This window comes from Sciurus carolinensis, chromosome 11, assembly GCF_902686445.1.
Source record: "Sciurus carolinensis chromosome 11, mSciCar1.2, whole genome shotgun sequence".
Taxonomy (NCBI): Eukaryota; Metazoa; Chordata; class Mammalia; order Rodentia; family Sciuridae; genus Sciurus; species Sciurus carolinensis.
This window is the reverse complement of record NC_062223.1, coordinates 7,550,587-7,572,354: the sequence shown is the minus strand read 5'-3', so window position 1 is coordinate 7,572,354 and position 21,768 is coordinate 7,550,587. Positions and strand designations below refer to the sequence as shown.

The 21,768-nt window shown below is 64.8% G+C and overlaps 1 protein-coding gene across 6 annotated transcripts in view; it reads left to right on the top strand.

Annotated features, from left to right (window-relative positions):
• The window catches only part of Tpcn2 (two pore segment channel 2), a 36,892-nt gene extending 15,755 nt beyond the window's left edge, over positions 1 to 21,137 (top strand). The window contains exons 6-25 of one of the 6 annotated variants that reach the window (XM_047519041.1): positions 130 to 236; positions 877 to 952; positions 3,851 to 3,950; positions 4,830 to 4,895; positions 5,216 to 5,280; positions 5,811 to 5,887; positions 6,332 to 6,413; positions 6,534 to 6,620; positions 9,944 to 10,063; positions 10,182 to 10,241; positions 11,400 to 11,528; positions 12,085 to 12,134; positions 13,334 to 13,433; positions 17,696 to 17,767; positions 18,350 to 18,423; positions 18,712 to 18,793; positions 18,873 to 18,955; positions 19,363 to 19,444; positions 19,796 to 19,875; positions 20,513 to 21,137. In XM_047519041.1, the coding sequence (XP_047374997.1) occupies positions 130 to 236; positions 877 to 952; positions 3,851 to 3,950; positions 4,830 to 4,895; positions 5,216 to 5,280; positions 5,811 to 5,887; positions 6,332 to 6,413; positions 6,534 to 6,620; positions 9,944 to 10,063; positions 10,182 to 10,241; positions 11,400 to 11,528; positions 12,085 to 12,134; positions 13,334 to 13,433; positions 17,696 to 17,767; positions 18,350 to 18,423; positions 18,712 to 18,793; positions 18,873 to 18,955; positions 19,363 to 19,444; positions 19,796 to 19,875; positions 20,513 to 20,591 (1,671 nt within the window). In that variant the 3' untranslated portion in view covers positions 20,592 to 21,137. Of the gene's footprint in view, positions 1 to 129; positions 237 to 876; positions 953 to 3,850; positions 3,951 to 4,829; positions 4,896 to 5,215; positions 5,281 to 5,810; positions 5,888 to 6,331; positions 6,414 to 6,533; positions 6,621 to 9,943; positions 10,064 to 10,181; positions 10,242 to 11,399; positions 11,529 to 12,084; positions 12,135 to 13,333; positions 13,434 to 17,695; positions 17,768 to 18,349; positions 18,424 to 18,696; positions 18,794 to 18,872; positions 18,956 to 19,362; positions 19,445 to 19,795; positions 19,876 to 20,512 lie in introns of those variants that run through there. The other 5 variants (XM_047519040.1, XM_047519042.1, XR_007104059.1 and 2 more) reach the window with 5 other exon arrangements.
• Positions 21,138 to 21,768: the final 631 nt, after the last annotated feature.

Here is a 21,768-nt window from a genome sequence, read left to right as displayed (position 1 = left end):
TGAGTCTGGCAGACCCGTGCCTTGTCCAGCAGGGCCCAGGCTGGGACCGAGGCCCCTGGGACATTTGCCCCAGCAGCAGGGGTGGGCTGGCGGTGGGGACACGGGCGCTGAGCCTGCCGCACTCCCTAGCCCCTGCGTGTCCGCCGGCTGCTGCGGCCCTTCTTCCTGCTGCAGAACTCCTCCATGATGAAGAAGACCTTGAAGTGCATCAGGTGGTCGCTGCCGGAGATGGCCAGGTGTGCTCTCGGTCTGTGGCCCCAGGACCTGCCTGGACACCTGGCTGGGATGTGGCCGGAGGGGCCCCCTGCCGCTGCCCTGTGGCTGCTGGTCCCGGGTGCCCTCGCGGCTCTTGGCTCGCCCGTGTTCCCACGGTGGTGCCCTGCCCGCTCTGCACCTCCTCTCACCCTTCCCGCCCGCGGTTCTGTCTGCTGCTGCTGGGATGTCACCGTCCCGATGGTGTCCCTGCCCGGAAGCCCATGCGGTTCCCGTCATCACCAGAAGTCTCAGTGCGCCCCGGGTCCCCTTCCCTGCCCATTTCCCTGCCCATAGCCATGCCCCATGGTCCTCCCTCGGTCTTGTGTCCCTTCCTTGGTGGTGCACTTGGCCGATGGCCCTCCCTTCCGGCCAGAGGATGGAGGTGACCTTGGGTCCCAGGCTACGCCCCTGGGGTTGCCTTTGTCCCACCATAGAAGGCGGCTGTGCCAGGGCAGGAGCCAGGACTGTGCTCCAGGCCTCTTGGCCTGGGTGCCCAGCAGGTCCTCTGGGGACAGGAGGGCACTGCTGTGCCTGATGGTGCCCCAGGGACCCCTCAGGCCAGGGGGCAGGTCGGGGCGCGTTGCCCGCGCCTCGTGGTTCTGAGCCCCGCCCTCTCCCCAGCGTGGGGCTGCTGCTGCTGATCCACCTGTGCCTCTTCACCGTGCTGGGGGTGCTGCTCTTCACCGTGGGCCAGGAGGTGAGGTGGTGGGCGTGGCCAGGGCTGGGCTGACCCTCAAGCAGCGGCTGCACAAGTCTCTGCCGTGAGTCGCTAGGCTGGAGAGAGCGAGGCCAGAACTGTGTGACCAGGAAGTCACGTGCCCTGCCTGAGCCCCGGTCTCTCTTCAGAGGCCCCACTGCCAGGGCCCCGACTGCCCTGGGTCTCTGGGCCTAGGACTGCTGTCCCGTCCTGCCCCACCCCTGCCACCTCTCTGCCGGCTGTTCAGTCCCCAGTTTTGCTCCCCAAGGGGCTGCCCTGCCTCGTGCTGAGCCTTCCTCTGCACCCCTCCTTGACTGGGGCCCTTAGACCTGCTCTGGCCTCTGGCGGTGCCCCCTGCCAACACGCCCATGTCTCCTGCCATTGACCCTGGTCCCCTGCCCTGCCCAGCTGAGGCTTTGGCCCCCAGCAGATCAGGGTCGTGTGGGGCTGTGCCAGTCACCTGGCCCCGCTGCCTGCGTGGGCTGCCTCGACCTTCAGTCCTGTGTGTCTGTCCTCATATCCTGGCTGGGGTCTTTGTCCTCCTCAGGCCTCGGCCACCCTACTTCTTTTCTTCTTTGTGGCTGGTCTAGGTCAGCAGGCAGAGCTGGTTTTTGAGTTGGGGGCAACCTCTAGGTGGGCTGTGCCGCCCAGGAGGGGAGTCAGGCTCACCTTCTGACCTGGGAGAGGAGTCGGCTCTGTGTCTGTGTGGCTCTGTGGGTTGGGCTACGTCTCTGTATCTCTGTGTCTCTTTCACCTGAGGGTGTCTCGGTGTGTCTGCATGTTCCTAGGCAACAGGGCAGTTGCTGGGCTGCTGAGGTGGCCCCACTGCCGACTCTCAGGACCTGCGTGATGTCCCTGAGGGTGGTAGTCTCTGCTGCTTCCAGAGCCCAGGGTGGGCCCAGTCAGTGTGGGGGGTGGGGTGGCCTTGGCTCTAGCCTGGGAGTGCTAAGTGTCCCCAGCTTCCTGGAAGTGTGGCTCCCCCTCCAGCTTGGGTCTGGCCCCAAGAGGGGAGCTGGACTGAGCAGGGTGGACTTTGAGTAACAAGGGAGCTGCTGCCTGGTCTCGACGAGCGTCCAGCTCCCTGCCCCTGCGGAGTGGGCAGAGCTGTAGTGGTGGCCGGCCTCTGGGAGGACAGCATGGCCTGGAGGACAGGCTGGGAACCTGTGGCTACAGGTCTGGGTGGCCTTGCTCAGTGTCCCCTGCCTGTGCCCACTGACCCAGCGCCTGACCTTGTGTTGGCCCCTTTCGTAAGCATGGCCCAGGGCCAGCCTCCTGGCACTCGGGCCTTGCTCACCACGAGGCCTAGTCGGATTTATTTCTGAGAATGGGGTTCGTGTTAGGGCCTGTGGTCCCAGGGTGGCAGTGTACATCCCACTTGGGATGATGTCCCAGGCTGGGCTGTCCTTGCGTGCCGGCAGTGGGCTGAGCGGAAACCCTGGGTTTGGGGCTCCCCTGTGCGCCCCCACTGGGTGGGGCCTTGGACTGGGGGTTCGGGGTCGGAAGGTCCCATGGAGCTGCTCCACAGGAAGTGCTTTGTAGAGGTGCAGCAAGAGCCCTGCTGGGGACAGGCCCCTGAGGCGCCTGCCTCCTCCTTGACCTTGTCTGCAATCGGGCGCAGGCGCCCCCTTCCTCAGTCAGCTCAGCCCCGGGAGCCAAGCCCCGGTGGAGTCTTTCCAGCCCTGGAGGGCCAAGCTCTCGCCCAGAGGCTGCCATGGCTGCCCTGTCCGTGGGTCTGGCCGGTCCTCCGGGCTCTTCCACCGAGCGCTCTCTGAAGGCGGTTGCCTTCCTCCTCTGGGTACTGCTGAGGTCCTGCAGGGGCTGCCTTGCCCTCCCCAGTGGCGGCTCCGTGCTGGACAGGTCCCTTGACCCTGCAAAGTCTCTGCCTCCAGGGCTTTTGTTGGCACAGTCAGCTCGTCTGTGCTCAGCACGCATCTGGGCAGATGTGTGGCGGTGCTGTTTGCTAGACAAGGACAAGGAGGTCCTTTGGGTGTTGGTGACATGCCAGGGTCCCACGTGGGAAGGGCATCCCTGCAGGGAGGAGCCACCTTGGCTGGTGGCTTCTTGGGACTGCTTGAGGGCGGGCTCTTGGCTGGCAGCTGGGAACTGGCTCTGAAGCCACCCTAAGTGACAAGTTTGATGGGTGTGGGGTCCGAGTCCTGCACCACCATGCTGTTGGCATGGCCAGGCTCCTAGGGGCCTCCTGTGCTCTGGCTGGGAGTCCAGGGCTTTGTAGGCACAGGGTGACCCCAGGGAGGACCCCAGCTTGGTCTTGAGGGTAGCCTCTTCCTGGGGCGTGTGCTGCATGTGCTTGCTGCCCTCCGTGGCTGGGACCCCCGGGGGACAGGCTGGAAGCCTTGTGTGGAAGACTTGCTGACCGCCGTGATAGGCCACAGCTGCATGGGGGGCCTTGGCCCTGATGCTCAGCCCATGGGACAGCAAGGGCTCTCAGGCTGCTTTCCAAAGCCCCTCCCTGCCGTCATAGCCTGCTGGAGGCCACGCCCAGCCTGGGCCCCTCTGCTCCTCCTGTATGGCCAGCACAGGGCCCTCAGGCTGTGAGCAGGCTGGCCAGCCGGCCCTGCCTGAGGTCGCTCTGCCTCCAGGCTGTTCTTGGCCAGACTGGCTCCAGGTTTCCCAGTGTTTCCGGGCAGACTTGCTGCTGCTGAGGTTGGTGGGTATGTGCCAGCCTCCGGAGGCCGCTCTGTTCCTGGAGGCCCTGGGTTCTGTCCTGTCTGACCATGAGCTCAGAGCCTGCTGGGAAAGGGCGGGGATGTGGGCTGCGGGTGCTGACGCCCTGGTGTATGGTGCTGGCTTGCTGGGTCCTGGACTCTGTCGACCTGAGGCCCCGACTGTCGGGTGGAGGCCTGCGTGGCTCCCCAGAGCCTCCTCTGCTCTCGGCAGGATGAACAGCAGAGGAAGGAGAGGCTGACCTACTTCCGGGACCTCCTGGAGGCCTTCACTTCTCTGTTGGTGCTGCTGACCACTGCCAACAACCCTGACGGTGTGTGCGGGCAGGGCGGGCGGGCAGCCGGGCGCGGGGCCTGCTGCCTGGACGCGTGTCTGAGGCTCTTCATCCGCGGGTGGGGTCGCTGGGTCCTGTCCTCTTCTCCGGTTTCACCCTCTGCCCTTCTTGCCGCCTGTCTTTCCGTCTCGCTCCTTTGCCTTCCGGCTCCTGCTTTCCTGTTCCCTGCGTCTTGTCTCCTTTCTCCTCGGAGAAGCTGACAGTAAGCCGTGTGCTCTATGTGGCGATCAATGGCGGTGGTCAGGGGCCCCCCTGGCGGCCTTGTTGGGGCCCAGCCACTTTCCCTGTCGCCGCCCAGGCCCAGTGTGAGGTGTGTGCTGCTTGGGGTCTTTGTGTGTGAGAGGCCCTGGGGTCTTAGCTGGCCTGGGTGATTATAGGCCCCCAGCTGCCCAGGTGCAGCTGTGCCCCGACAGGGAGGCCTCCGTCCTCCTGGACGTGGCTGTGGCCTGGCCACTCGGCTGGTGCCTTTCATCTGGGCTCTGGGATGCTCAGGCCAGTGAGGCCTTCCCTGTGGGCCGCCTGGGGTGCCCACCCAGAGAGAGCTGTGCACCCGCCCTGGGCTTGGCCCCCCTATGCTCTGGGACCTGGCCAGTCCCTGTGGGGAAGCTGGACAGTATGGGGTGTAGTCACAGGGAAGCTCGTCTCAGCTTGGCCCAGGGCTGGCCGTCCTCCATGGGCATTGAACCTCCTGCCCCGGGGAGGGCCCAAGGTGATAGGCTGGGGTTTGGGCCAGGAGCCTGCGCTCTCCCGGCAGCCTCCTGGGCTGAGGAGGTGGGTGACCTCAGTCACACGGAGCTGGGAGGGTCCAGGCAGGGCTGCGAGCGGCTTTCAGTTTCTCTGGTCTCTTCTTTGCCTCAGTGATGATGCCTGCGTATTCCAAGAACCGGGCCTACGCCATCTTCTTCATCGTCTTCACCCTGATAGGTGAGCGTGGTGTTGGGTTCCTCCGGGTGTGACAGTCTCAGTGCTCAGGCACAGGTGTTCCCTGACCCCAACCCTACAGCCGCCCTCCCCGCGCCGGCCCCGCAGCCCTGCCCTGCAGTCCCACACTGTGGCCTGTGACCTCGACCTCCCACCCACGCTAGGTGGGCCTGGTTGTGCCCACTGGGAGACGGGGCCCGAGGCCCTGAGGTGCTTCTGCTGGGAGCCAGGAGCATTCAGCCGCAGTCCTCAGCCCGCTTCACGCCCCACTGACCTCACGGGTGCTCCCTGCCGCCTCCGGCCTCACAGGCTTTTCCCTGCAGGGAGCTTGTTCCTGATGAATCTGCTGACGGCCATCATCTACAACCAGTTCCGGGGCTACCTCATGGTGAGGCGTGCCGCGCTGCCGTGCAGTGCCTGGAAGCGTCCCGGACCAAGCAGGGCGTGGCCTCAGCTGGCCAGAGCCTGGCCTGAGCTCCGTAGGGCCACACGGGGCAGGCAGGGATCCCTGCCTCCTGTGAGCCGACCGGGCTACACCCTTCTTCACTGCCTGGAGTCGTCCTGGGATGCGGCAGTTGTCACGGCCACCCAGGCTCCCCAGTGTTCTCACATACCTTTGAGGGAAGCTTCCAGAGCCGGGGGCTCCTGGGCAGCTACCTAAGTCCTCACATGGGGAGCCAGGGACCCCACATGCTAGGAATGAGCCAGTCAGGCTGTAGCTCCTCTGGGCCTTGGCCAGGCTCCTTCCTTTGAAGACAGTCCCCTGGAATCTGGCCATCCTCTGATGCCCAAGGGGAGAGAGGCTGAGGGTGGCTGGCCGCCCTGGAGGCTGCCGAGGCCTCCTGTCGGCCCTGTCTCGGAGGGTGGCAGGGACCAGTGACGTGTGGATGAGTTGGCCACTGAATGTCCTCCTTGCAGAAATCTTTGCAGACCTCGCTGTTCCGGAGGCGGCTGGGGATCCGTGCTGCCTACGAAGTCCTCTGCTCCACGACAGGGTAGGCTGGGGCTCCCCAGGCATGAGCGTGCCAGGACCCTTTCTCCCAGGAGGAGGCTGCTGCCCTGGGAGGGGAGCTGGGGCACTCCCGAGGGTCACCCAGCAGCTCCCTGCTGCCTGGCCCCAGGCTCCAGGTTCACCTGGAATCACGAAAACGCGTGTCTCCAGCTCTCTGGGCTCCTGCCTGGGTCAGGCGTCCACTCTGTCATGTCATGGATGTGGGCAGAGAGCCTGGACCCGCTGCTTGGTGGCAGTGGAGTCTGCCCCCTGAAGGGGATGCGTGTCCCCCGGGGACCTTAGATGTCGGTGCCATCATGCCCCTGCTGGGTGGGCTGCTCAGGAGGTGCTCAGTCCAGGCTCTGCCCAGGGTGGTGGGTGGAGTCCGGGTGGGGCTGCCGAGGGGCCAGCTGACTGTGTTCACTGGGCAGGGTTTTCCTTCCTGCAGAGTTGGGGTGATGCCCCAGGACTTCCTGCAGGTGCTTCAGAAAGCGCAGCTGGGCAGTTCCCACAAGCAGGCCATCATGGAGGTAGCTGCTTTCATGTCCTCCCAGCCTCTGGGCTCTCCTGGGCCAGTGCCCTGGGGCCGAGGGTTGGGGGCCAGGGGCTCTGCAGTCCCTCGAGGCCTGCTGACCGGCTTGCCTCTGCAGAAGGTGCGCTCCTTTGACGAAACGCTGCTGTCAGCCGACGAGTTCCAGAAGGTCTTCAGAGAGGTTGACAGAGGTGTGATCATAGAGGTAACTGGGCCAGCCTGTGCCTCCTGCCCCACTCAGGGCCACAGACTGAGCAGGGGCTCTCCACTTGCTTCTGTTGAGCACCTGGGGTTCTAAGGCCCAGTGCCAGGACTGGCCTGCTGAGGGTCTTGCCCCTGGTGGGGAGTGGGTGCAGGTCATCTGGCTTTTGCAAACTGGGGAGAGTTTTTTTAAAATATATATTTCAGTTGTTGATGGACCGTTGTTTTATTTCTTTTTATGTGGTGCTGAGAGTCGAACCCAGTGCCTCACATATGCTAGGCAAGTGCTCTACCACTGAGCCATAGCCCTGGCCCCCTGGGAGACTTTCTGACCTCAAGAAATTCACCAGCATGGGAGCTGGCCTGGGCCATGCTTGCCTGAGGAACTGCCTCTTGGGCTTCCGTGTGCGCTTGGAAAGCTGCTCCCCCTGCCTGTCCCTGGGAGCTGGGCACTGTGCTCCCATGGCCTTCGTCTCTCAGCCTGGCCGGGTGTGCAGAGCCACCAGGGCCCTCGGCCTCCAGTTCAGCACAGTGCAACAGTCCTATGGCAGGTTCTGGTGGGCAGTGGTGCTGGGAAGGAGCAGAGGTGTCCCGGGCAGCAGAAGGGCAGTGGAGGGGCCGCCATGTCTGCTGCTCGACCTGGGACCCTGCAGGAACTGGAGTGGGGACAGATGGGGGGCAGAGTCCTCCTGCTGGGTGGGCTCCTGTGTTCGTGTGTGCTGCGTCAGGCAGCCTCGGCTTCTAAGTCACCATCAGGGCTGTGTCTCGCCTGTGACTGTCAGCTGCCTGATCCAGCTGGCCTGTGGCCTCAGCCCTGTCGTGGGTTTTCTTGAGGACAAGCTCTCTTCAGGAGTCTCCAGGCCACCCTCAGCCTGAGCAGGGTGGCACACGCTTGTCCTGACATCCTTTGGGGCGTTCCTCGTGGGGCCTGGCAGTGCCAGTGGTACAGTAATTAGGGGCCGCCATGTGCGTTCAAGCTCCACAGCCCTGCTCGGGACAAGGTGGCACTGGGGTGTCACTGGAGTTGCTGGAGGGGCTGAGTGCAAGCTGTTGGTGCAGAGGGCATGGGCCTGGGGACCGGGAACCTGGGAGACCTGCTCCCGATGGTTCTGGCCCTGGTGGTGGCTCCCCTCAGCAGCACCAGGGCTAGACGTGCGGGGGACAGCCCCTGGTCGCTGTCCGGGGTTCTGGTTCCCCAGGTCTCACGGTGCTGCCCCCCGGCATCTGGCTCTCCCTGGCAGCCATCTGCAGACCTGTGGGCATGGTCAGATCTCCCGCCTCCCCCAGTGTCAGGATCCGAGGGTGTCCATGAGGTGGTGCTGCCTCCCTGAGGCAGGGAAGATGGAGGGGCTCTGGAAGTTGAGACCCGGGGCAGCGGGCTCAGGTCCACGAGGGCCCAGGCCAGACCAGACCCTGCTCTGGCCTTGTCCTTCCCAGCCTGCCAGTCTGCTCTGCAGCCTGTGGGTGCTATCTCTTCCCATGGTGCTGGGAGTTGGGGTGCAGAGCTTCTGGGAGCTGTGCATCCTCGCCGTGGCTGGATGCCACCTCTCCCTCCGCAGTGCCGAGTGTGGGGACCGTGTCACGTTTGAAGTGCAGGAGCGTGCAGGCTGCTGACCCATGGGGCAGGATGCCTTGTTTCCTCCCCGATGCCGGGGATGGAGCCCAGGGCCTCGGGTGTGCTGGCCAGTGCTCTACCACTGAGTTACGTCCCAGCTTTTAAAATTCTCTTTTGAGACAGGGCCTTCTTCAGTTGCACAGGCTGGCCTTGAACTTGAGGTCATCTTCTTCAGCCCCCAGAGGGCTCATAGGTGTTCCCCACCATGATAGGCAGGCTGTGGTTTTGGGTGTTCCCTCCAGAGTCACGGGAACTCACACGGCCATCTGTCCATCATCCTGGCCTTGCCCCGATTGCCGGTCCGTTCACACTGATGCGCTGCAGACAAGACACCCCTGCCAGTCTCCAGAGAAGCCTTTCTTAACGGGAGTCCTCGGTTAAACGTGTGGCGGCCCTTGTTGTAGAAGAGGTGGACAGGCCCCCTTGCTGCCTGGAGACCAGCCGGCCAGTCACGTGGTTTGCCGTTGCCTGTCACAGGCAGCACAGGAGCGCTCTCCGTAGCCCGGTGTCGTGGTGGGCGTGCCGAGTCCTGCCTCGATCTGGGCGTCCGCGTGCGTGGTCAGGCACGGGCACTGTCGCGGTGGTGTGGGAGGGAGGAGGAAGCCCTGCTGGCCGAGGGGAGTGCCCAGGAAGCGTGAACCTGGCAGGGGCCCTCCTCTAGATTGTGCCTCTGCTCTCAGCGGGGCATGCAGGAGGCAGCTGTCCCTGGTGTGGCAGGGCCTCAAGTGGCCCTGGGCACTGGCCTCCACGTTGCCAGGTCAGGCTGCAGCTCTGGGTCACCTGGAGCACTGTGTGGCTGTAGGACCTTGGATGTCCTCATGTCACCCCTGCCCCACCTCAGGCGCCTGAGCCCACCCTCCACCACTTCCAGTGTCCTCTGCTGAGAGTCCCCCCTCCTACTTGCTGGTGGCCAGGGTGGCCGTTGGGGACTGGCCCATCGCCATGGGGCGGGGGTGAAGGGTGCCCTGGGAGCCAGGGGGATGTGAACGCCCAGGCCCACCCCAGGAGCTCTGCTCCTGCACTGCGGCCCTGGACGGCCTCGGCAGCACCGGGCTGTGCCCTGCACGCAGAGGGCCGCACTTCCTCGGTGCTGCTCGCTGCTCTTGTCGCGGTGTCTCCTGGGTCTTTCCATTTTGCATGGAATGTCTTGGGTTCAACTGCGCGCTCTGCCCACCTGCAACGGTGGCCTCTCCTCGCGGAGCCATCTGGCACTCGCCATGTGGCTTTGCCTCAGAAATGCTGTTTAGCGTCATTGGACTGAAACGGAGGTGCCCGTGTGGCTGGCGGCTCCAGGGGCGCACAGGCACCTTCCTTCCCCTGTGCTGCCGGCTCTCCGTTCCGCGGCGGCCACCGCCCTGCCGTCTCCCCATCCCTGTGTGCTGGTGCGTGTTTCAGCGAGGGCACGCGCTCGGCAGTGCTGTCTCGAGGGTGCCAGGCTGGCTTCTGCTGCTGGCACTCCTGCTCTGCCTGGCTTTGCTCCGTCTGTTAACCCTGCACACGTTTTGAGCGGCCGTGTGGCGCCCCCGTGTGGTTTGCTGGGGTGCCTGAGACGTGGGTCTTGGCTCCCTGGGGTCCAGGCTGGGCCTGCTTGTGCCCACTGCTGTTTGGGACCGCTTCCTCGGCTGCCAGGCCCGGGAGGGGAGGCAGGGGCAGGCCAGCCTGGGAGCGGGCGGGCTTGCTGCTGCGGCCCTGAGCCTGAGTTCCCTCCCCAGCACCCGCCGAGGCCCTGGTATCCATCCCCGTTTCTGCAGAGTGCCCAGTTCCTTGTCGGCCACCACTACTTCGACTACCTGGGGAACTTGATCGCCCTGGGAAATCTTGTGTCCATTTGCGTGAGTGTGGGCTCGCTCCCTGGCGTGGGAGGCGTCTTTAAGTCCCCCTTCCCCTGTCTGTGCCGCCCGTCCTGTGTCCTGCTGGCAGAGTGAGCTGCCCTCTGCTCTGGCTTCGCAGGTGTTCCTGGTGCTGGATGAAGACGTGGAGCCCAGGGACCGGGATGACTTTGTCCTGGAGGTAAGCTCCGGGTCCCCGGCCTGGCAGGCCGTAGCTCTGTTGAGGAGAAGCGAGGCAGGACTGCCCAGTGCAGAGCGCAGCGTGGCTCCCTGGGTGGGAGGGCCACGAGAGGCTGGGGTGAGCGAGTGGTCTTCCTGGCCATCCGGCTCTCGAGGCTGGGCTGTTGGCCCCAGGCCTTGTGTTGCACACGGTGGTAAGTTCCTCAGGGAGCTAAAGTTCTCCCCGGACAGTAGGTAGCGCTGCCGGGCACCCCAGCTGTTTCCCGCCTGCTTAGGGAGGGTGGAGGAGTCTGCAGGTTTGCTGGCATTGGTGGTGGGGGACACTGAGTCCAGGAAAGCCTTGATGCTCCCTGGAGATGTAAGAGTAAGGCTTGATCCACCAAATTGAAGTGACTTTGTGTCGTGCGTACGAGATGTGGGGTGGAACGTGCGGAGTGGAACGTGTCACGGCATCAGACGTGGGGAGGGGGCTCCCCAGACCTCCACTTCCTGTGGGAAGAAGACCACGTTTGCTTCCTTATCGTGGGCCTTTCCCCTGGCTGGTGTCGGGAGGCCCTAGCCCCCACGGGTAGCACGGTGCCGTGCTGGCTTGTCTCCCTCCTGAGGAGGCCAGCGCGACACAGTGGACCTGGGTTGTCTTCCTGGCTTTTTCCTTTCTTGGCTGTGCTGGGTGGGACCCGGGGCCTCGCGGTGCCGGCTGCCTCCCCTCTGGCCACACCTGGCACTTGCATCTTGCCCTTCCTGGTCCTCCCCACTGGAGGCAGCGTGCTTGTCAGGGGGCCACAGGTGGACCCACCGGGCACCCATCAGGCCTCTCTGGAGCTCTGCGGAGCCCGTGGCTCGACCCCTCCATGCTGGCGCCTCCCGTAGTGTCAGGGTGTCGCTTCCTCCTCAGTGGTCACCTCCATGTGGGAAGGCCCGGGGCTCCTCTTCTTTACTGGCCGAGACCACCTTTAATGAGGGGCCCCCGCCAAACCCTCGCCCAGGGGCTGGGGACGCCTATGAGCCAGGAGACTCGGGGCCCCGTCAGCGGGCGGCCTGGGTGGGGCGCAGACCACGGGGGTGCTGGGTTGCTGTGGCGTGAGGGGCGGGCCCTGGAAGCCGCGGGCTGCGAGGCGGCGGGCCGGCAGGGCTGCGAGCTGACCGCCCGTCCCCGCAGATCCTCAACTGCGCCTTCGTCCTGTACTACCTGCTGGAGTTGCTGCTCAAGGTCTTCGCGCTGGGCCTGCGGGGCTACCTGTCCTACCCCAGCAACCTGTTCGACGGCTTCCTCACCTCAGCCCTGCTGGTATGTGGGCCGTGGCCCTGCTGGCCTCTGGGGCAGTGTGGACTCGGCTCGGCGTCCCTGAGGACCAGAGTGCCTTGGGAGCTGGGCTCTGCCTCATGGGACGGGCGCTGGCCCAGCCGCGTGAGCTGCTTGGCGGGTGCTGGCGGGCGCAGGAGGTGGCGTTCCTGTGGTGTCCAGGTGACGCAGGAGTGGGCTGTCCCCTAGGCCAGCACAACCTCTGCCCTCATTCAGGTGGTGTGCCAGGCACCCTGGTGTCCTTGGGAGTGGCCACGTCCTTTCCTCAGATGCAGGGTGGGCGGGCTGGCGTCCACGCTCCACATGTGAGTGTGGGTCACAGCAGGGACCCTGGACTGTGCTCCAAGAGAGCCTGGGGCCTCTTGGTCTGGCCTTGATTCCTGAGGCCAGAGCGACACAATTGCTGTCATCTGGAACCAACCTGTGGGGACATGGGCGGAGCTGAGCTCTGCTGGGGAGAGCACGCTGGGCGCCAGCCGCGGGTCCTTGGAGGCTGTGTTTGCCGTTGCGCCACGAGGCTTTCTCTTCTTTTGTGATTGAGGTTTTGGAGGTCGCCACGCTGGCTGTGTACCAGTTCCCACACCGAGGCTGGTATGTGACTGAGGAGAACCCGGGGGGTGGGCACATAGGCAGTCCCACCCTGGCCCGGGGTGGCCCTGGCAGTGGCACGTGCTCTGCACGCTGGGGCAGGGCGTGGTTGGGCTGCGCTGGGCCCGCCCGACAGGGAAGGTGAGGGGCCTCTTCCTTGCTTTGAGTGTCCGCCTGTAGCAAGTGCCCAGCTGATGGGCGGTGGCCCCCTTGAGGTGCCCTCCTGAGCAGCAGGGGTTCCTTCTCTCAGCATTGCCACGGGCCCGTGGCCCCAAGGTGCTGGGGCCAGAAGCAGAACCCTCCTGGCTCGGGTGTGGGCGCTGGTGAGGGCTGGGATTGCCTGGGCCCCCTGCTCTGGGAAGGTCCTGGTGGGAGCTCCTGTCCAACTTGGGACCTTAGGTTGTCCCCTCCCGCAGTTCGTCCCCATACAGTGGCGGGGCTGGCCCTGGTTCTGGCCAGGCAGAGGGACACCTGGGCAGGGACCCCAGGTTGGTGTGGTAGGGCTGTGGGTCCTGGCCTGTGCCAGAGCTTCTGCGGGTTTGGTGCCCCACCCCCGGACCCGACAGTGACTGGTTGGTGCTCTGACTGGCCCAGAGCACAGCACAGGCCGGGACAGGTGGGCATGATGCAGGTGTGCGTCCAGAGACGTGCAGCACTGGCAGCCTGGGTGCCACAGGAGCCCTCGGCCAACCTGGGTGGCGAGAGGCCGTGCTGCCTGGCGCCCCGGGGCAGGCGTCCTTGTGTCCAGCGTGCACTGGCGTGGTCCTGCCTGGGCTGCGGGTGGGTGTTGCGGGCGAGGTTGGGTTGAAGTGCATAGAAGGAGCACACAGAGACCCGCACGGTGCCAGCCGTGGGCGGGGCAGGAGATGGGGCCTGGGCGAGGGCACAGGAAGAGAGGCAGAGGTCAGGGGCCCAGGAACGGGTTGGGGACAGGGTTGGAGGTGGGGGTCTGGGGATGGGCTCAGAGGAAAGACCTCTGTTTTGCGGGGACCTGAGCGCTCAAGTCCAGGACTGCGTGGCCTTGTGACGGGGTCTCCTGCCCCGTGGTGTCGGGAGGTGCGTCCGTGACGTCTGCCTGCAGGGCCTTCTCTGGAGGGCCTGCTGTGACCTCCCTGGCCCCGTGTGCCTCTGCGGGCTGCACCAGACTGCTCCTCCCCCCGGCCCTTGGTCTCTGGCCTCCACTCTCCTGTGCGCCTCCGCAGGAAGCCAGAGGCGCGGGGCCTGCTGTCGATGTGGGACATGACGCGGCTGGTGAACATGCTCATCGTACTCCGGTTCCTGCGCATCATCCCCAGCATGAAGGTGCGTGTGCTGACCTCTCGCCCTCCCGGTGTGCGTGGCTCTGGGGAGACCGACCCCACCACCCAGGCCCCCCGGGCACACCTCACCGCCTGCATCTGGGGGCGGTGATTACGTGTCAGGAGGAGAGGGCCAGCGAGGTTAGGGTGGGTGTGCCCTGGCCGCCCCAGGTGCACTGCATGCTGGAGAGGCTGCGGCAGCGAGGGCCAGGGCAGGGGTGGCTCGCGGCATTGCCGGGCCTCTTCTCTAGGGTGCCCTCAGGAGCCGCGTGCTATGGAGGCCCGTGGTCAGTGGGTTCGGGTGGGCCCTGGAGTGGAGGCAGAGCATTTGTGGAAGAGGTGAGACTGAGGACGTGAGACCCCCTTCCAGGCCTCCAGGTCCTCCTCCTCGGACGAGTGTCTCCTGTGTGTGCTCCTGTCCCCTGTGCCTACCTGAGCCAGGTGGCGTTTCCCGTGGGAAGGTGGCGGGGGGCGGGGTGCAGGTGGGGCTGCTGTGCTGGAACTGTCTACATGTGGCACACACGTGCACACACATGCCCACGGGGATCACTCTTGTGCACATGTGGCCACGTGCAACCGCAGGGCACTTACACGTGCAACCACAGGAGCCATGGTCGTATGCACGCACACAGCCACAGAGGCACATGCAGACACGTGTCCACGTGACCACACGTGCAGCCATGCGCTCACCACTTGCATGCACGTGGCCACATCCAGTGTGCGCACCACACGTGGGTACGTTGTAGCTCTGCACAGCCACGTCGCACGAGCAATGTGCAGGCCCCTGTGTGTGTGGGTCCACGTGGACTTGTGCACTCACTCATGGGTCCCGCCTGCAGGCGTCCCGTCCAAGGGGTGGTGCTGGTCGGCAGGCCTTGCTGGACTGGAGCGCCGAGGAGCCGCCTGCACGGGCTCCCCACACGGGGCAGGCCTGGCGCCCCCAGGGCCGTTTCGTTGGCACCGTCCTGGCCCGGGGCCTGGAGGGGGCTCTGCCGAGGGGGGAAAGGAATAGGCACACTGGGGAAGCTGGCAGTGTGGGGAGTGTGCGTGTGTGTGTGCGAGTGTACGCAGGCATGTGTGCACAGGTGGACTTGGTATGAGGGCATGTGAAGTGGTGTAAGACTTGAGGTGTGTGCAGGTGTGTGGGCAGCTGTGGGTCTGTGTCCAGGTGTGTCCTGGTGTGTGTGTGTGGGCAGCTGTGGGCTGTGTCCAGGTGTGTCCTGGTGTTGGGCAGCTGTGGGCTGTGTCCAGGTGTGTCCTGGTGTGTGTGGGCAGCTGTGGGTCTGTGTCCAGGTGTGTCCTGGTATGTGTGTGTGGGCAGCTGTGGGCTGTGTCCAGGTGTGTCCTGGTGTTGGGCAGCTGTGGGCTGTGTCCAGGTGTGTCCTGGTGTGTGTGGGCAGCTGTGGGTCTGTGTCCAGGTGTGTCCTGGTGTGTGTGTGTGTGGCCAGCTGTGGGTATGTGTCCAGGTGTGTCCTGGTGTGTGTGGGCAGCTGTGGGTCTGTGTCCAGGTGTGTCCTGGTGTGTGTGTGTGGGCAGCTGTGGGTCTGTGTCCAGGTGTGTACTGGTATGTGTGTGTGGGCAGCTGTGGGCTGTGTCCAGGTGTGTCGTGGTGTGTGTGGGCAGCTGTGGGCTGTGTCCAGGTGTGTCCTGGTGTGTGTGGGTAGCTGTGGGTCTGTGTCCAGGTGTGTCCTGGTGTGTGTGTGTGGGCAGCTGTGGGCTGTGTCCAGGTGTGTCCTGGTGTGTGTGGGCAGCTATGGGTCTGTGTCCAGGTGTGTCCTGGTGTGTGTGGGCAGCTGTGGGTCTGTGTCCAGGTGTGTCCTGGTGTGTGTGAGTGGGCAGCTGTGGGTCTGTGTCCAGGTGTGTCCTGGTGTGTGTGAGTGGGCAGCTGTGGGTCTGTGTCCAGGTGTGTCCTGGTGTGTGTGGGTAGCTGTGGGGCTGTGTCCAGGTGTGTCCTGGTGTGTGTGTGTGGGCAGCTGTGGGCTGTGTCCAGGTGTGTCCTGGTGTGTGTGGGTAGCTGTGGGTCTGTGTCCAGGTGTGTCCTGGTGCGTGTGTGTGGGCAGCTGTGGGTCTGTGTCCAGGTGTGTCCTGGTGTGTGTGAGTGGGCAGCTGTGGGCTGTGTCCAGGTGTGTCCTGGTGTGTGTGTGTGGGCAGCTGTGGGTCTGTGTCCAGGTGTGTCCTGGTGTGTGTGGGCAGCTGTGGGCTGTGTCCAGGTGTGTCCTGGTGCGTGTGGGTAGCTGTGGGTCTGTGTCCAGGTGTGTCCTGGTGTGTGTGTGTGGGCAGCTGTGGGCTGTGTCCAGGTGTGTCCTGGTGTGTGTGGGCAGCTATGGGTCTGTGTCCAGGTGTGTCCTGGTGTGTGTGGGCAGCTGTGGGTCTGTGTCCAGGTGTGTCCTGGTGCGTGTGTGTGGGCAGCTGTGGGTCTGTGTCCAGGTGTGTCCTGGTGTGTGTGGGCAGCTGTGGGCTGTGTCCAGGTGTGTCCTGGTGTGTGTGTGTGGGCAGCTGTGGGCTGTGTCCAGGTGTGTCCTGGTGTGTGTGGGCAGCTGTGGGGCTGTGTCCAGGTGTGTCCTGGTGTGTGTGTGTGGGCAGCTGTGGGCTGTGTCCAGGTGTGTCCTGGTGTGTGTGTGTGGGCAGCTGTGGGCTGTGTCCAGGTATGTCCTGGTGTGTGTGGGCAGCTGTGGGTCTGTGTCCAGGTGTGTCCTGGTGTGTGTGGGCAGCTGTGGGTCTGTGTCCAGGTGTGTACTGGTATGTGTGTGTGGGCAGCTGTGGGCTGTGTCCAGGTGTGTCCTGGTGTGTGTGGGCAGTTGTGGACTGTGTCCAGGTGTGTCCTGGTGTGTGTGGGTAGCTGTGGGCTGTGTCCAGGTGTGTCCTGGTGTGTGTGTGTGGGCAGCTGTGGGCTGTGTCCAGGTGTGTCCTGGTGTGTGTGGGTAGCTGTGGGTCTGTGTCCAGGTGTGTCCTGGTGTGTGTGTGTGGGCAGCTGTGGGCTGTGTCCAGGTGTGTCCTGGTGTGTGTGGGTAGCTGTGGGTCTGTGTCCAGGTGTGTCCTGGTGTGTGTGTGTGGGCAGCTGTGGGCTGTGTCCAGGTGTGTCCTGGTGTGTGTGGGCAGCTGTGGGTCTGTGTCCAGGTGTGTCCTGGTGTGTGTGGGCAGCTGTGGGTCTGTGTCCAGGTGTGTCCTGGTGTGTGTGAGTGGGCAGCTGTGGGTCTGTGTCCAGGTGTGTCCTGGTGCGTGTGTGTGGGCAGCTGTGGGTCTGTGTCCAGGTGTGTCCTGGTGTGTGTGGGCAGCTGTGGGCTGTGTCCAGGTGTGTCCTGGTGTGTGTGTGTGGGCAGCTGTGGGCTGTGTCCAGGTGTGTCCTGGTGTGTGTGGGCAGCTGTGGGCTGTGTCCAGGTGTGTCCTGGTGTGTGTGGGCAGCTGTGGGTCTGTGTCCAGGTGTGTACTGGTATGTGTGTGTGGGCAGCTGTGGGCTGTGTCCAGGTGTGTCCTGGTGTGTGTGGGCAGTTGTGGTTGTGTCCAGGTGTGTCCTGGTGTGTGTGGGCAGCTGTGGGCTGTGCCCAGGTGTGTCCTGGTGTGTGTGTGTGGGCAGCTGTGGGTCTGTGTCCAGGTGTGTCCTGGTGTGTGTGGGCAGCTGTGGGCTGTGTCCAGGTGTGTCCTGGTGTGTGTGGGTAGCTGTGGGGCTGTGTCCAGGTGTGTCCTGGTGTGTGTGTGGGGGCAGTTGTGGGCTGTGTCCAGGTGTGTCCTGGTGTGTGTGTGGGCAGCTGTGGGTCTGTGTCCAGGTGTGTCCTGGTGTGTGTGTGTGGGCAGCTGTGGGTCTGTGTCCAGGTGTGTCCTGGTGTGTGTGTGTGGGCAGCTGTGGGCTGTGTCCAGGTGTGTCCTGGTGTGTGTGGGCAGTTGTGGGCTGTGTCCAGGTGTGTCCTGGTGTGTGTGGGTAGCTGTGGGTCTGTGTCCAGGTGTGTCCTGGTGTGTGTGTGTGGGCAGTTGTGGGCTGTGTCCAGGTGTGTTCTGGTGTGTGTGGGCAGCTGTGGGTCTGTTCCCAGGTGTGTCCTGGTGTGTGTGGGCAGCTGTGGGTGTGGGTCTGTGTCCAGTTGTGTCCTGGTGTGTGTAGCAGCTGCAGGGTGTGTGTCCAGGACTGTCCAGCTGTGTGTGGGTGCCTGCTGGGTGCATGTTGGGGTGTGGCTTGGGCTTGGCATCCATCCTGCCTCCTTTCAGGGCCAGGTGGTGGCTGCTGGTGTCCCTCGGGAGCGGAGGGTGAGGGCTGTGGTCTCTTCCTTCCTGCAGCTGGTGGCCGTGGCGGCCAGCACCATCCTGGTCCTCATTCGGAACTTGCGGGCATTTGGTGGCATCCTGGTGGTGAGCCCTGCGGGTGCTGGTGGCAGGGGGACCAGGACCCTGGGCAGTGGGCTTGGGTGGGCTGGCCCTGGGGCAGCAGGTTGGGGCAGCTGCAGGCTGAGGCCGAGGTGCGGGGCTGGTGGGAAGCCAGAGGTCTCCTTGGAGGAAGCCCCGGGCTGTCATGGGTGGGCAGGGTCAGCAGTCCTTTCCCAGGGGCTGGTGGGGTGCCAGACGGGAGCTGCAGTGTGTCCCAGTCCCTCCAGGGCCACCTTGTCCCTGGGGGCTGGGTGGCTTGCCTGCTGGCTGAGCTTGGGAGGAGGGGCCCATGGCCAGCTGGGGCCCTTGAGCCCTCTTTGGTTGGTTGGTAGCTGGGTACCTGGGAGGAGCACCCAGGTCCCCGGGGGAGCATGGACACACCTGCCCAGCCCCACTGGCACCTGCGGTCACCCTGGTCTCTGGAGGCCAACTGTTCTGAAGCAGCGGTGCCCATGGTTGGGGGCAGCAGCCAGGCTGGGAGCCTGTGCCCAGGGTAGAAGGCCCTGGCCTCTCAGTCCCTGGCTGGCTCTGGGCCATGGTGGGCTGACGGGCTGACCGGGCTCCTAGGTGGTGTACTACGTGTTTGCCATCTTAGGGATCAACTTGTTCCGAGGCGCCATTGTGGCCCCTGGAAATAGCAGGTGAGGGGTCCCCACTCCCTTTGTGCCTCCCCTGGGTGCCCTGCCTGGGGGCTCCTGAGAACCGCACTCCTCTCTGGGTCCAGGCTGCAGAAGTGGGTGGGATGGCCGCACCGGCCCCACTGTGGCCCCGGAGCCCAGGGGAGCACGCTGTGTCACGGCCCTGCTGGGTGGAAGGCATATGCCCTGTTTCCCAGGGGCCTGAGCGACATCCTGGCCAGTCTGCGGTTGGGGTAGTGCTGGCCACTGCTCACCTGGACCCTGCCCCTGACCCAGGGTCTTGTCCCCCAGCCTGGCCCTCACCAATGGCTCAGTGCACTGTGGCAGCTTCGAGCAGCTGGAGTACTGGGCCAACAACTTCGATGACTTTGCAGTGAGTCCTGCCGCCTGCCCCGCCCTGCCCCCTGCCCGCCCTGCCAGGACCCTCCTGGACCCTGCTCTGTGCCCCGTAGGCCGCCCTGATCACCCTGTGGAACGTGATGGTGGTGAACAACTGGCAGGTGTTCCTGGATGCGTACCGGCGCTACGCAGGCCGGTGAGCCCACCCGCAGCGCCTGCCCGACCAGCTCTGTGCTCTAGGTGCCGGGGCCTGGCCTGACGGGCCTGGCCATTGCATCCTGGCCGACCTCCCGGCACGTCTGCACTGCTCCTGGGTGATGGCCCAGGTGTTGCTTTAGTCTCCTGGGAGGCTGGTGTGGGAGGCTGGGGCCTGCTGTTGGAGGGGGCCCCTGGGAGGGGGCCTGGCCAGGTGGCAGGAGAGCCCAGCCCAGCCCAGCGAGGGCCTGGCCTGGAAGCCCAGGTGCGCTGGCTGGCTGACCTCAGGTGTGAGCGTGTGGCAGGCGGGGTGTCCCCAGTGGGGACGAGCACCCTGACAGCGCGTGGCGGGGTTGTCTCTGGGCCGCCTCGCTCTGCTCACCACGGGCGGCGGCCCATCCTCCACAGGTTGTCACAGATCTATTTTGTGTCGTGGTGGCTGGTGTCCTCTGTCATCTGGGTCAACCTCTTTCTGGCTCTGCTTTTGGAGGTACCAGGGGTCCCCGCCCAGGCTTGGCTTGATTTCTGACATGTCATCACTGGTGGGAAGCTGGGTGGGGCCTGCCTGGGTGCAGGTGAGTGACCCTCTCCTCACGCTCAGCGCCGCTTGCCCTGGCTGCTGGGCCTCTTGGGACACTCCTGACACTGGCCTGTGGTGATTCTCAGTCCCTGGAGTGGGGCTGAAGGAGGGGCGCCAGCCCTCTGCCGTAGCAGGAGGGGATGTCTTGCTGTCCCTGTGTCCGGGCGTCCAGGGTGAGATGCCCACCCCACAGGGGACCAGCAGGGCTGGCTTCATGCAGGCCCAGCTCACTGGCCGTCCTCCCTCCCTCTTGCTTTCCAGAACTTCCTTCACAGGTGGGACCCCCGCAGTCATGAGCAGCCCCTCTCTGGGACCCACGTGTCTGCAGAGCTCATGTTCAGGTGTGTGCGTGGGGCGAAGCTGAAGGCCAGAGGGAGGGTGTGGGCAGCAGCTGCAGACCTTTGATGGGTCTTCCCTGCCACCGTGTCCCTCTCCTGTGCCACCGCCGGGCAGGTCACAGAAGCTCAGAGCCAGGGCCAGGAGTGAGGTGGGGACTCTGCCCTGCTCTCGGGACCACCTTTCAGCGTCCTAGCCTCCACATGGTCCTGTGTGGTGTAAAGAGGACCTGAGGGAACCTCCTCCTTCCTGTGGCCACGGGGATACTGTTCTGTTCTGGTCCGGAGCAGGGGCCAGCCACCTGGAGGTGGCCTGCTGGGTGGGGCCTCATTGCCCTCCGTGGGCGCTGCCCGCCTGTGCTGGGGGTCTGGGCTTCCGTTGGTCCTTAGCTTTGTGGTGCTGGGGACGGACCCGAGGGCATGAGCCCGGGGGCCAGAGCCCACCACCGAGCCCCGCAGTGTCCTCGCGACCAGTGACTGTGAGCCGAGGCTGGGTCTGCCCTCGGGGTCCCAGGCTCAGGTGCCCCTTTGCCCGCCTGGTTTGGGGACCCTCCTCCAGGCCCACTTGGCCTCCCCCAGGCGGTGGCTCTCGCCCCAGTGGGCCTGGTCTGACTGCGGCCCCCGCGGTCCTCTGCCTCTGCAGGGAAATCCTGGAGGAGCCCAAGGAGGAGGAGCTGATGGAAAGGCTGCGCCACCACCCACACGTGCAGCTCTGCAGGTGACGTCCAGGTGGCCCGCGGCCAGTGGCAGGAGAGCGTCTGGCCGGGGAAGAGATGGCAGCGCGACTGAGCAGGAAGAGTCCAGGCTCCTGAGGGACCACTTAGCGGGGACGGCGCAGGGGCACCAGGCCTCCGGTCCCTCGCGAGCTGCCCATCAGCTGCTGCAGTGCCCGGTCTCTAGCGTGGGCGGCGCCTGCGCCCTGCCACCGGCTCCTGAGCTGCCCCGGGAGACTTGCTTTTCTAATAACGGGTGACTCCGGCGCCTTGAGTCTGGAGGCGAGGAGCAGCGGCCTCCCCTGCAACGTGCCGCCTGCAGGTGACTTCGCTGTGGAGGCCGTCAGGGAGCAGAGCTGCGGGCCTGAGCAGGTCCCCTGGCTGACCTCGGGCCTTGACGGGTGCTGGTGGCTTTCACACACAGGGACTGTCGAGTGTGTTATTATTATTATTGTTCCAGTGCGACTGGCTGATTGGGCTTTTCTGTGGATCAGAATGCCAGTGATTTCCATTGATAATTCTTGCAAAGGGTGAGGTGGTGGTCCTTCCTTTCACTCGCCTCTCGTTCTGCTTGTCGGGAGCAGGCTGCTTGCTGGGTAAAGCTGTTCAGGTTGTGCACTACACAAGAACGCCTGGCCAGACGCTGTCCCTGCATGCGGCTTCCTTCCTGTGGGGAGGGGCACTGTTAAACCCTTAGCACGATGGCTCGTAAGCCAGTGGTGGCCCTACTTGGGTTGGGGTGGGGGGAAGTAAGCATGCGTGGCCGGCCATGTCACCTCTCCACTCACTCTGGATCCAGGGTGACCCACGAGTCTCTCATTTGGGGCGCCAGCTCAGTGGGTTGCTGCTGGTTCCTGGAGTCCCTTCACGGGGGAGAGGGCTGGGGCCTGAACGGGGGTGGGCTCGGCCTCACCTGCTGCAGGACAGCTTGTGTGGGGACAGGATCTGAGGACGGCTTACTGGAAAGGAGCCCAGGGGCACCGTGTGGCCCCAGAGCGCGGGGCCCCGAGACCGAGGTGACTGAGTCCACACGCCGGCTTCCTGTCTGTCCTGGTGCCCCTTGCAGTCCTGGGCATGTGCCCGACACTGCCTTGGTCTTTGGGGCTGAGGCCCCTCCTGGAGCTGTGCTGTGGGAAGGCTGGTGGGAGGACCCTCCAGGGTAGCTGCCTGGCTCACGTGCCCCTCT